This window comes from Sphaerodactylus townsendi, linkage group LG08 (assembly GCF_021028975.2).
Source record: "Sphaerodactylus townsendi isolate TG3544 linkage group LG08, MPM_Stown_v2.3, whole genome shotgun sequence".
Classification (NCBI taxonomy): domain Eukaryota; kingdom Metazoa; phylum Chordata; class Lepidosauria; order Squamata; family Sphaerodactylidae; genus Sphaerodactylus; species Sphaerodactylus townsendi.
Genome location: NC_059432.1, coordinates 67809735 through 67822818, shown reverse-complemented (window position 1 = coordinate 67822818; position 13084 = coordinate 67809735). Strand labels below are relative to the sequence as shown.

General features: G+C 41.1%; 1 protein-coding gene across 1 annotated transcript; it reads left to right on the top strand.

The window, feature by feature from the left end:
• Positions 1-1896: 1896 nt before the first annotated feature.
• On the top strand, positions 1897-12656 carry LOC125438005 (coagulation factor VII-like). The gene is made up of 9 exons (XM_048506127.1): positions 1897-1932; positions 3374-3498; positions 4057-4217; positions 5117-5141; positions 5556-5669; positions 7494-7628; positions 9664-10013; positions 10662-10779; positions 11221-12656. Exons 2-9 carry the CDS (start codon positions 3420-3422, stop codon positions 11796-11798), a joined length of 1560 nt encoding a protein of 519 aa, XP_048362084.1. The 5' UTR covers positions 1897-1932; positions 3374-3419; the 3' UTR covers positions 11799-12656.
• Positions 12657-13084: the final 428 nt, after the last annotated feature.

Sequence of the window (13084 nt, the reverse complement as noted above, 5' to 3'; positions counted from 1 at the left end):
AATGTTAAAACATATTTAAGGAGGGCCAGTGAGGGAATGCCAAACAAAACATAGTTTTTAAAGGCACGGAGTCCGGGGCGGTGCTTAAACAGTGCCTCAAATCCCACCCTCCATTCAGGCTGGGGGGCAGGGCCAGTGGATGGGGCCCTGACCCCTGCCCCCAGCCTCCATGCTTTTAAAAGCACATCCCTGGCCAGGAGGCCGGCTTCTGCTCTCTCCAGGCTCTGGGGAGGGCAGAAACCAGGCTGCAGGGAGCCCGGGAGGGTGGAGCACTGCTCCCCTCCCTGGAGCCCAGCTCCTGCTCTCCCCAGAACCTGGGGAGGGCAGAAACCAGCCTCCAGGCTAGGGATGTGCTTTTAAAGGCATGGAGGCTGGAAGCAAGGCTTGGGGTGGGGCCCTAACCCTGAGCCCCACCCTCCATGCAGGCTAAGGGCGGGGTTGTGGGGCAGGGGCCCCAGCCTCCATGCTTTTAAAAGCATGTCCCTGGCTTGGAGGCCAGCTTTTGCTCTCTCCAGGCTCTGGGGAGGGCAGAAGCGAAGCTGTAGGGAGCCCAGGAGGGCGGAGCGCCACCATGTCTCCCCTCCCTAGAGTTTGGCTCCTGCTCTCCCAGGGCCTGGGGAGGGCAGAAGCCAGCCAGGAGGAGGGCGGGGTGCCGCAGCTGGCGGCTGGGGTGCATACCAGTAATGTGGGGGGTCCTCTGGTGCCCCCCTACGTGACCGAAAGTTGTGCACCTGGGGACACGGTGGTACACCCCTGTACTGTAGAATATAATAGAATTACCAAAGAATTGGGGAGGGCGAGCATAGAGTATGATTATTTATTTATTACAACTCCCCATATTCCCACTCCCTGTCACACTACAGAGGAGTGGCAAAGAATGTAGATGGGAGACTTTGTAAGCCTACACCCACCAAGTTGCATGCAACCAACCAACCATGTATTGTTGTCACCTGCCACAAACTGATTCTGGCTCACTTTTTGCTGCCTTCCCAGGACAGGAAAAACCATGTTGTAGAATCCTGCAGTTACTCAGGAATACATTGAGGTTTGTCTTGAGTAAACCAAGTATACTTTTATCCAGAATAAATGAAGGAACCAAAAGCCTACTGCAGTTCTTCACAGCTGTCTGCCTAAGCAGTTTGCCTAGACTAGAGCCACAAGCAAAGTGTGGGCTGGAGCTGCCCCAGACTATGGTACTCTGGAACTAGTGCAAAACATGGAATTGACTTCTGAATATTATAACTTGGCTCCTAGGACATGAGGAATACTCATATAAAATTACTTGTATTTGCTTTCCCAAAGACTAACTCAAGTCTGCATGACAGAAGGCTTGCCTTTATTGGAAGAATCATAGTAAGGAATTGGGAGGGGCACTCTTCTTTGCTTAAATATTGGCAGGTCAAAGACTATCCATTACACTAAAGACAAATCCATCAAATTGATTCACTTAAATTCTCTTCACCTTCTTACAAATATTATTTTTTTCTGCAGTGTGGTAATCTAAAGTATCTATGAAAAGCAGAAGAACTAGAAAGTCAATGAATAACCACAGCTGGGGATGGAATGGGGAGAGGAAAGTACATTTGCCTGCTGGAAAAAAGTATTTCTGCTTCTACAGAGTAGCTGAGTTTTGTGGGAAAGTTCATAGCATCTTCAGAAGAATAAGGACCGCAATGACAAAAAGGGCCTCCAGTCAGCAGACTTGCCACAAAAGTAAGAACAATATAAACATAGTGTTGTAGCTATTCTAACAGAATAGTAAGATAGAATTGCTTTTTGCTTTTGTTTTAATTAAATTAAATTTATTTGAGCTAGAAAATTGACATCCCATGGCCTCTTTGTCAATATTTGTATTAGATTAATCATCAACAGTTAAATTTGCAGCATTTTCTTTGGTGTTGATCTAAATGGCGCTTTGTCCTTCCTAATCAGGTAAGAGAATGCATATTTTCTATATTATGATAAACTGGGGATGTTGTTGTTGTCTTAGGAAAGGAATGTTGATGACTCAAGGTCATCACTGGACTCTTCAGGTCCACCTTTTCCCTCAACATTCATACTGCTCCATGTGGCAATGAGATTTCAGTTGCTGGATGTCATTAATCTGTAACCTTTAGGGGTTACATAAACCTGACCATCACCTCTACTCCAATCAAATTCTGAGCCCTTTTGAGCTGCAAGAAAGTAAAACAAAAACTTCAGACGATCCAGTCATGGGTCTCCTATGTAACATGTAACAGTTTGGGCCACACTTGATTGATGATATCTGGAATCTGGAGCAAGTACAGCATGAACCCTCGAGTTTTCTACTTGCTTCTCAGCCTTTCTCATCGGTTTTGGTTTTCATAATTCGATTTTTTTTTCAGTGAATGCAAATTTCGTCTCCTGTTTTCTAATCGATTCTCTCGCTTTCATTGATTCTTTTGGACAGATTACCAACAAAAACCGAGGTTCCACTGTACTAAGATGAGAATAAACAAATTCAGCCAGTTTGATGCCTTCCATAGACATCAAAGAGGAGGGACAATGAAATCGACTTCTGTCTGCTTTGAGCATTGCTGCAAATCCTTGGGAGACCAGCAACATTTTGTATTTGGTTTTGGACTAAGGGCACTTTTGCACATGCAGAATAATGCACTTTCAATCCACTTTCACAATTGCTTATGAGTGGATTTTGCTATTTTGCACAGTAAAACCCAGCTGCAAAGTGCATTGAAAGTGCCCTCTCCTCATAAATGCTTTTGTCTTCCAGAATATAGATTTTGCTACATGTGCAGATCACCTGAGCTGTTATTCCAGTACATTTAGCTGATTGATTTGAGAATATACCTCATACTTGTGAAACCTACTTGGCTTTCATTTAGAGTTGCCAGCTTTGAACTGGGAAATACCTGGAGATTTTGGAGGTGGAAGCTGGGGAGGGCAGGGTTTGTGGGGGAGGAACTTCAATGGCATATAATGCCATCAAATCCACCTTCCAAAATGGCCATCTTCTCCAGGTGAATTGATCCCTGTCACCTGGAGATCAATTGTAATCCCAGGAGATCTCAAGCCACCAGCACCTAGAGTAGACTCTCCAGGCTTCTTCCCAGATGTTTGACAGCCTGAATCCAGCACTTCCCATCAGCCCCTACCAGCATGGCCAATTGGCCATGCTGACAGAGGCTGATGGGAATTGTAGTTCCTGAACATCTGGAGAGCCGCAGGTTCCCTACCCCTGACCTAGAGGATATCAACTGTACTTTCGTTCCCTTTATTTCTATTTCCCCCCCCCTCCTCACTTCCTTTCTATATATCCACATACCCACTGTCATTCATTATATCTCATCTCGTTTGCTTCAAGTGGAAATTGTTCATTTTCTTCTCTGTATAGGTGACCTTCTAAAAAACAATAAGAATCTATCCATTTGGACTATAGAATGGCTAGAAATTCCTTGAACGTGATCTTTCTTTTATTAATATGGTCCTTCTTCAGCAGCCCACCATTTTCTCTTTCAGGTAGGTACTTATTAATCAAACATCAACCTATAAGCAAACAGTGGTGGGATTCAAATAATTTAGCAACTGGTTCTGGTGGTGGGATTCAAATAATTTAACAACTGGTTAAGCTTCATACAAGCCAACTATTTTAACTGAACTGGTTCTATGGAAGTAGGTGGTAGAAGTTTCTCTTTGGATAGGGAATATCTGGAGAATGAATGATTATTGCTAGCACTTATTTAGATACATATGCAATGGTGGGATTACATATATCCCACCATTGCATATACCGGTATATCTAAATAAGTGCTAGCAGCCATTCGTTTATTTTAGATATTCTATCCCAAATCAATTTGCATTTTCTACTTTACCTACATCTTTCCTGTCCTTAGATTAAGCCTCAGATTGAATTCTAAGCAAATATTTTGAAATGTGCAACCACCATAACATGTCCCTTTACTTTTTAAAACTTTTTAAACCAAGGGAAAATAACTTTATGTTTCATTTGGCTCACATCTTCAAATCTACTGGATTCAAGAAGCAACAATTCATAATGGCATCACTTTGTTTTCATAGTTTTCATGAGACCAGAAGAGGCGAGCCAAGTTCTGAGGATTCATAAACGTGCCTACCAATTCCTGGAGGAAATTCGCCCAGGAGATCTGGAGAGAGAATGCATCGAAGAAAAGTGTTCTTTTGAGGAGGCAAAAGAGATTTTCAAATCACAAGAGAAAACAGTGAGTTGATTTTCGGGAAACCTATAACTACAGCTGGCAGCTGAGATTTGCATGGATACATTTCTCCAAGCATTCCAAAAATACTTTGAATCATGAGATCAAGCAACTACAGTAGCCTATTGCCCCACTCATATGGATTAGCATTGTTATTTGAAAATATATAAATCATCACCAAATATTTTAAATCACTGATTAGATGTACAGAAACCAGTAATATAAACTTGCCTGATAGATACGCATCTGATGAAGTGACTCACAAAAGCATATGTTGGAATAACTGTTGTTAGTCATAGCCAATGGCTCAAACAATAAATACTACTTGACTTGACTGTTGTTAGTCTTTGAGACGCTGCTGTTTTAATCCATTATTGTTAACTAACACAGCTACCCATCTGGAAGTAGCAGCCTGTATAGCATCGTCAAAGTCATCCAACTTGATTAAAACTGCAGCAATGGATGTATAAATCTGAACTGTTATATTTGAACTCCCCTTTTTTGCTGCGGACAGCAAAGCGAGTTGGTTGGTTTAGCTTTGCACCAGTTCCACAATTCCTATAGGACAGTGGTGGTGAGCCTTTTGGGCTCAGGTGTCAAACATTCGGAGAAAGCCGAACTTGACTCTGCTGCACCCTATGAGAAGCATCAAATGATTACAAAAATGACTGAAACTCAAACAGGGATAATAGTTGTTGTTGGGTGTTGGTGAATACTGGCATGTCACCCCAAACACCTCTGATACACGTGTCATCACTGCTATAGGGTTAAATTCATTCATGTGTGGCTTAAATTAAACTAGTATACAGATTCACTTATCCATTACAGCTTAATCTTAAAGGGGGAGGGGGAATCCCCAGATGATGTCCTATGATTTATCAGTATTTTCATAATTAATTTTGCAGATGGAGTTCTGGTTTGATTACAAAGGTAGGAGATTATCTTTGTTCCCTCCCCATCCTCCACTATGGGCAACTGAGAGCTAATGTGAAGTGTAGTAAATAATTTGTAATTTCTTTATTCTAGAAAAGCACATTGGCTTTTAGAGAAAAATGTAAACATTAAAATACAAAGGAACAAAACATTCCTGAATGTTTGAAAAAATTAATATATTTTAAAATAGTATCTATTAACATACATTGAACTTTGACAGGCTTGCTTCTTGATTATCCTAATACTAAATGAATGGTGATGGTTTGAATTTTAACAGCAGCCACAGTGATGCAAATTTTCATTCTCTTCTGACAATCCCTTTTTCTGGGGCCAGATGATTACCACTACTGAGTTTGTTATTTGTATCTTGCCTTGATGTTTTCCACATGGCTGTTCTCCTCTTCCAAATAGATTTAAACCCATGCAAAGAGAATCCCTGTAGGAATGGTGGAGTCTGCAAAGTGAAGTACTACCAACATTTCTGCCTTTGTCCTCCAAGATTTGCAGGAAATGAGTGTGAAATAGGTAAGGCTATAGGGAAACAGAATAATTTTTACATAAGAAATTGATTTTTTTACTTTCAGAAACTCTTGTGCCTTGCTTATTACTGCAGTATTGTGATGATACTGTGTTTACTTCAGTTCAAAGCAGCAAATATGGCTATTCCTGCCTGTATTTTACAGTCAAAGTCAGGCTGTCTGAGAGCATCTAGCCCAAGATCACCCAGTGGGTTTCATGGCACACTGAGGACTTGAACCCAAGTCTTCCTCATCCTAGAGTGACACTTTAATCATTGTACTGGCCTGTATTTCCAGTTTCTTCAAGTGGAAAGGAATTTCAGGGGCAGATACCCAGGTTTAGTTTTCTTTGGATGAGATGACACTGCAGAATTTATTATTTCTTTGGAATTTGTGCTTTGTTTACAAAAATGCAAACAGAACACTGGGAGACAAAGAAGGCATTCCTTCAAGGCAGCTGATCCATTACTCCACTGTAAGAGACTCAGCATCCAAATGGGTTTTCATCTTCAGGCAATTCACCTCTCTGTTGGACTTTCTCCCTTGTTTTCACCTCAATTTCAAACTGTTGTTTGTACACAGACACAAACCTGTTTCCTTGTCTTAACTAAAGGAATAACAACTAGTAAGGTGCAGTGGTTAGAATGCTGGACTAAGATCTGGAAGACCCAAGTTTGAATCCCCACTCTGCCATGGAAGCTTACTGGGTAACCTTGGCCCAGTCACACTCTCAGCCTAAAGTATTTCGCAGGATTGTTGTGACAATAAAATGGAGGAGAGTGGAAAAATGTAAGAAGCTTTGGGTTCACCCTGGGGAAAAAAGTGGTCTATAAATTAAATTAATAATAAATAATACTAATCAATTCTTCAATTAAACAGTACATATGCAAAGTAGTGACACAATGGCACCTTTTAGGCTACACTTGAATGTGTCAAGGATGGGGAATTATTATCACAGTTGATGTCCCAACCCAAATCTCCACATCTCTGTTTTCATTTTACAGTGAACTCACATACATGTGTGCATACATCTATTTGTATGAAACAGCAAGCTCACATTCACTTTACAAGGGAAACTAGAGACTAGTACCTGAAAAATGTGGGGTTTAAATCACATGTTCAAATGGGCATGAGAATTACTCAGTGAACATATAAAGAAAAATCAAGGGAACAATATACACTCAGTAAATATGTTCTTTCTAGTTTGTGAATGGCGTGCATGTGGTTAAGGGACATGTGTTCATACAGGGAATTTCCAGGATTCCATCTGTGCTCACAGGGTTCAGCCAAGGACTATGTTTCTGATAATCTGATGCATTCATTGAAAAAAAACTAGTTAAATTACCACTATTCTTCACTGCAGTGATTTAAATTGCAAAAGGAGCTGCTGCTGTGGGGTAGATCATCTGGTTTCAGTGGCATAGCGCTGTGCATGGAGGGGGCATAAAGGGGCGTTCCAGGGGGGGGTGCGACGCCCCAGGTGCGCGCCAGTGCAGTGGCATGGCCTGTGCATGGAGGGGGCATAAAGGGGCGTTCCAGGGCAGGGGCAGGCATGGCAGGGGCGCAGGGCATGCGTGTGCCGCGGGCACAGTTTTTCCTTGCTCCGCCCTGGTCTGGTTTGTATGCTAGATGCCCAAGGTCAAGTCCTTGGCACCTCTAGTTAGAAAGGGTCAGACAACAGCCTATAATACATACATACATATATATATATATATATATATTATAACAGTCCTAAGTTGTCCCTGCCATTTATGTTGGCACTGAAAAGTCAACAGTGTTGAGTGGCTGCTTTCTAATTATTGACCTGTTAAAAAGTGTTCTTGTTATGCAGAGAAGTCAGAATGCTGGTACAAGAATGGCGACTGTGGGCAATACTGCCAAGATACTGAACAGTCTCTTCATGTGACCTGCTCCTGTGCTTTGGGGTATATACTAAATGAAGATGGGAAGCAATGTATACCAAGAGGTAATGGTTGAATCTTCTTGATGGTGGGTATGGCACAAACCACCTCCCAATGAACAATATCATATCAAATGTGTTGTGCTTTGCAGTTCTGTTTTACCTTCTCACAGACAACTGTTCTACTTAAAACACAACCTAGTTTTTCATCCCAAAATGAACTACTAATAATCAGCCAATCGCTGATTAACAGCCACATCCAAAGAACTGAAAGGACTCTTGGGAGTAGTGCAGCCTTGTGCCAGTGCATTTGCCCTCCTCAGAGCACTTACGTTGGTGGAGGGAGACAGATGCATCAGTAGCTGTGAGTCCCACAGCTCCACTACTGCAAAACCCAGAAATTTGGGCTGCAGTGGAGGGCAGGCTGGGAAATTCCTGGGGATGAAGCTGACATTGGTTGGTTCTCTCCTGGGGTTTAGGGCCGGTTGCATGACACACCGGCCCTTGGATGTACACTGCCCTTTTGGCAGCATATGTCCTTGAAACCCTATGGGGCTTTCCGGCAGCAGGGAGTTTCAGGACTTTTCTGATCTTCCTGTGCAGCCAAAAAGTCCTATTGGAGGCAGCGGGGTGGTGCCTCATTGGTACCACATCCTGCTGCTTCCAGGTTTGGAATATGGAGACACTGAATGGTTTCCAATTGGCAAAGATACTAGATAAGAATGTATTTTATCTCCTTATCTCTTCAATCTATGCAGAACATATAAGGAAAGCTGGATTAGATTTAGATGAAGGTGTCCAACTCTGGGGCCCCAGATGTTCATGGACTATGATTCCCATCAGCTCCTGCAATTGGCCATGCTGACAGGGACTGAAGGGATTCGTAGTCCATGAACATCTGGGGCACCAATGTTGGACATCCCTGATATAACATTACTGGCAGAAAATAGTGAAGACCTGAAGTAGCTACTGGTGAAGGTTAAATCAGAAAGTGCCAAAGCAGAACTATAGCCAAACATCAAGAAGACAAAAGTAATGATCATTGGGCAATTCAAGTTGGCAATTCAGGTAAATGAGGAAACTGAAATTATTCAAGACTTTCTATTCCTTGGCTCTATCATCAGCCAAAAGGGTGGCTACAACCAAGAAATCAAAAAGAGACTGAGACTACGAAGGGCAGCCATGAAGAGCTAGAAAAGCTTTTTCAAAGTAAGGATGTGTCACTGAAGCATTAGACAATTATGAATGTATGCTGCCTTCCACCTGGCATACTGTCTGTGTTGAACATTTTAGACTTTCTGTATAAAAAAGACTTAATCATGTTTTTGAAAATTCGCCCAGCTCCATCTTCCTTATCTGCATTAAAAAACCATTTTCAATACATAATTAGTGGGTAGGAAAACCACTAGAGTCCAAGGTGTTCCGTAAAGATATTTAGCAAGGATTTGGAAATGAAAGTATCCAACGCTGATAATGAACTGGAACAGAAGGATCGAAACTGAGACTCTTCTGATTGAAACGACATACTATAAAAGGAGGAATAATACTTTCTGTCAAATAGATTTATGAAAAAGTGGGCTTTGTTTATAGAGCATTGCCATACAAATGTTTTCATTCTAAGGCCACATGTATTATTCTTGTTGATATTAAAATGTGATAAAAAGAGGTGCAAGTGGAACTCATAGGCCCCTTCCGCACACGCAAAATAATGAGTTTTCAAACCACTTTCACAACTGTTTGCAAGTGGATTTTGCTATTCCGCACAGCTTCAAAGAACACTGAAAACAGTTTGAAAGTGCATTATTCTGCATGTGCGGAATGAGCCATAGTATCTTAGCTTATCTGCATGCCACAACAATTTTGGCATTAATTATTTGTGTACAATTAAGGAGCATAGGTAAAATTGTATGCAAGTTTTTATCTTTTTTCTCGGTAATCAGCAGAGGGGAAAATTCTCTTAGATTACACTGACTGCTAAAGTTCTTTACAACTATTCTCATTTCAGCAGACCGGGTAATTCACTAATAAAAGTCGTGAGGCCTATAATTGCTTTTGAATTATCCAAATAGCTTACATTAACTCTAACTTTTGTCCCTTTAAGATCACTTTCCATGTGGGTTAGTTAAAGAATCTACACGTTCTTATGATGAAGGATCGGAAGAAGGATCTTTTGCGCACAACCAGACTAATGTCTGGATTAGGGATGGGCTGCACCAAACAATGTCTCAAGAGAACTTGACCAGTTGGAACCAGACATTCATTCAGGCCTTTGAAGAATGGAACCAGACTGCCACAGAGGAAGAGAATGAGGAACATGACCTTAAAGACACAGATAGGAACCTCACAGAAGCAGATCTACACAGTTGGCACAACATAAATTACACTGATGAAAATGGTGACTCAAGGATAATTGGAGGTTCCTTCTGCCGCCCAGGAGACTGTCCCTGGCAGGTAAAGATACTTTTCCTGAAAGTTCTGACAAAATGGCTTTAGCCAGCAGTTCATTTTATGCAAGAAGTTGCACATAGTTTTGTTGATCTAATGTAAAAACCCAAAACAAAAACTAGGTTATTATGTTTTATTAAGAAAAAAACCCTCAGTATGCAAGCTTTTGAGTTATTCAGAACCCTGCAGCAGGCTGGATTTTTTTTAAAGAAGGGAACAAAAATGTTCTTAATCATCCTGAAATAACTCATAATGAGCTCCCCTTGAATGACACATCTTTGTCCTAAAAAATGAGTGGTTGCGGCTTAGCCAGCCTATAGCAGCTTGAGTTTGGGCTGTTTTAGATGGGCCAAGGAACAACGGTGTGCTATCATGCCAGCACTGGAACCTCTGGATGCTCCAGGCCTTGGGCACAGCTCTCAATGCATAGAGATATTGCCGTGCATCACAATATCTTTCTATGAACCCTTTTATACTTTAGTGACAACTATTAATTGGAAATATGTGACAATCACCTACAAATGTACCTTCAGTCTTTCCCACACAGCTGCTTATCTGCTTATTTACATTAAAGATTTCTCTGCTCCTGTGCCCTAGCTAGGTAATTGTTAAATTTAGTTTACTTTAATGAGTTCTGCTTCTTTTTCTTCCCAGGTACTAATCCAAAATAAGAGAGGTTATGGCTTTTGCGGGGGGAGCTTAATCAGCAGTCAGTGGGTACTCACTGCAGCACACTGCCTTGATACCGTTGCTCCTCATCAGGTTACTGTTGGTGAGTGCCCCGAAGCCATAAACGTCAGCCATTTTTTCTGTCCATAATATACACACGTGAATATATGGGGCAGACTCTTTCCCCCCCTTTTTAAGATTTTAGCCTTCAAGATAATTGTAGAGTTTATATTATCAATACATGTTCCCAACATTGTAAACAAATTGTCCATTCCCATTTCAAGGAACATTTGACAGCAGTGCATAATGTTTCATTAAAGCAAAATACTTGCTCTTGAAATGGAATGGATAATTCCACGATGAAGAGGAAGTCTGATGTTAAACATGCTAGATTTAAACGGCAAATGTTTTAATGGTACTGGGAGGAGCTTTCCCCCCTTCTTTTTTGCTTCAGTCAATTTTAAATACTTATTTTATTACTTTCTCCTCACAATAATTAGCTCTCCAACGGTATTAACTTGTTATACTTTCATTTGCCTCTCAGGAGACTTTGACAAGCATCAGAGAGAACGGGATGAACAAAAAGTTAGAGTGCGTCAGTTCTGGCAGCATCCCCAGTATGATCCAGACAACTTCAACAATGACATTGCCTTGATTCAGCTGACCAGCAATGTTGTTTTCAGCCAGAATGTACTTTCTATTTGCCTTCCCAACCCTAACCTGGCTACTTTATTGACAGAAAAAGGCACAGTTGGATTAGTGAGTGGATGGGGCAGTACTCATGTCAAGGGGCGGTCAACCCGCTTTCTCCTGAAAGTCAAGTTGCCTGTGGTAAGCTTGGATACTTGCAGACAAGCCACAGAAAAACTCATTACTGACAACATGTTCTGTGCAGGTTATCCTGAAGCAACTCAAGACTCTTGTAAAGGTGACAGCGGAGGGCCATTTGCTGTTCGTTATCGTAATACTTGGTTTCTCCTAGGAGTTGTCAGCTGGGGGGAAGGTTGTGCTACAGCCGGAAAATACGGGGCTTACACCCGTGTGTCCAATTACATTTCATGGATAAAAGAAATCACTGAAAGTGTGACTGATTCTGAAGGATTTTTAGATGGGTTAAAATGAAAGCTATTTTTCATACAAAACATACTATTTGTATCTTTAATTTACTACCATGTATGCTGAGATTTGTTTGCACTGTACTGATTACACTGGAGCTCTGCTTTCTATATGCTGTTGTAAGTAGCTTCCACAGTAAAAAATAACTCCTCACGATGGTTTGCTAAAGCAGCTACTTCAGAGAAAGATATAACCTAGGAGTAGTTGGGGATACCCCTCTCTTGACAATATGCCTGGCATGAGTCATATTCAGTAGAATTAAAAAGAACTTAAAATTTCAACAAAACTTTTGTGTTGTGATGATCTTATGAAAACATTTTACCTCCTCATCTGCATCACCGTCCTAACCCATATAATTTTGCTAACAATGAATGAGTCATGATTTATTTTCATTTCACTTTGCTGTTGGTTTTTTTTAAGGACAATGTGATGAAATTTGTTCCAATAGAGGCTAGAAAGTTACTCCAAGGAGCAAATTAGCTGGAGAAAACATCTCTGTCTTTTCAAATAATCATCCTGTTTGTAGATGGTCAGAAGTGTTCTTATGGGCATTTCATGACTAACTAAAATTTTAATAAGAAGTTTCTTAAATACCTTGGTAAAATAAATTAAAATGATTTTTTTAAAAAATGAATTACTTCTAGCAACAATTATTATTATCTGAACAGTGGACCGACCTATACACTCAGCTCTAGAAACACTGGAGTGGATAGAATAATTCTAGTAGGATCTGGGAATTTTAACAAACCCAGTTATGATCCCCACAAATTATGGACCATCAAAAAATTCACAGGTAGCTGGTTATCAAGAACCCCCTCCCCCCCAGCTGTACATACATAAATCTATAATTCCCGAAGCCTAAATAAAGCCCAAAATATTCTGAGGGACCTGTCTCATCCAGCACACTCTCTTTTTAAACTGTTACCATCTGGCAGACGATACAGGGCCCTCAGAACAAGGACAAAGAGGCTTAGAGACAGCTTCTACTCTAGAGCTGTGGCTATGCTAAACTCCGCTGCTTCATATTGATGTATTTGGGGCTGTGTAGGGATGGGTGGAGGAAGGGGAAAGTGAGGATGATGTATGAGTCTGAAATTTGTGTGCATCGAAGAATGCTGCTGTAAATTTCGTTGTGCGTGACAATGACAATAAAATGCTTATGCTTATGCTTACACTTTCCCAAAGCATTACTATCCTACTATTCCAATTACTGCCTCCCTCCCTCAAATCTGGAGGCTTAAGCATTTAACTTTGATCAGCTTACTCTGGAGGGTTCTAGGATACTTACAGAT

Coding starts and splice junctions, on each gene's coding strand:
- LOC125438005 (XM_048506127.1), top strand. CDS start 3,420: ATGGCTAGAAATTCCTTGAACGTGATCTTTCTTTTATTAATATGGTCC. Junction 10,014..10,661: donor CAGGAGACTGTCCCTGGCAG/GTAAAGATACTT, acceptor TTTTCTTCCCAG/GTACTAATCCAAAATAAGAG. Junction 10,780..11,220: donor TCCTCATCAGGTTACTGTTG/GTGAGTGCCCCG, acceptor TTTGCCTCTCAG/GAGACTTTGACAAGCATCAG.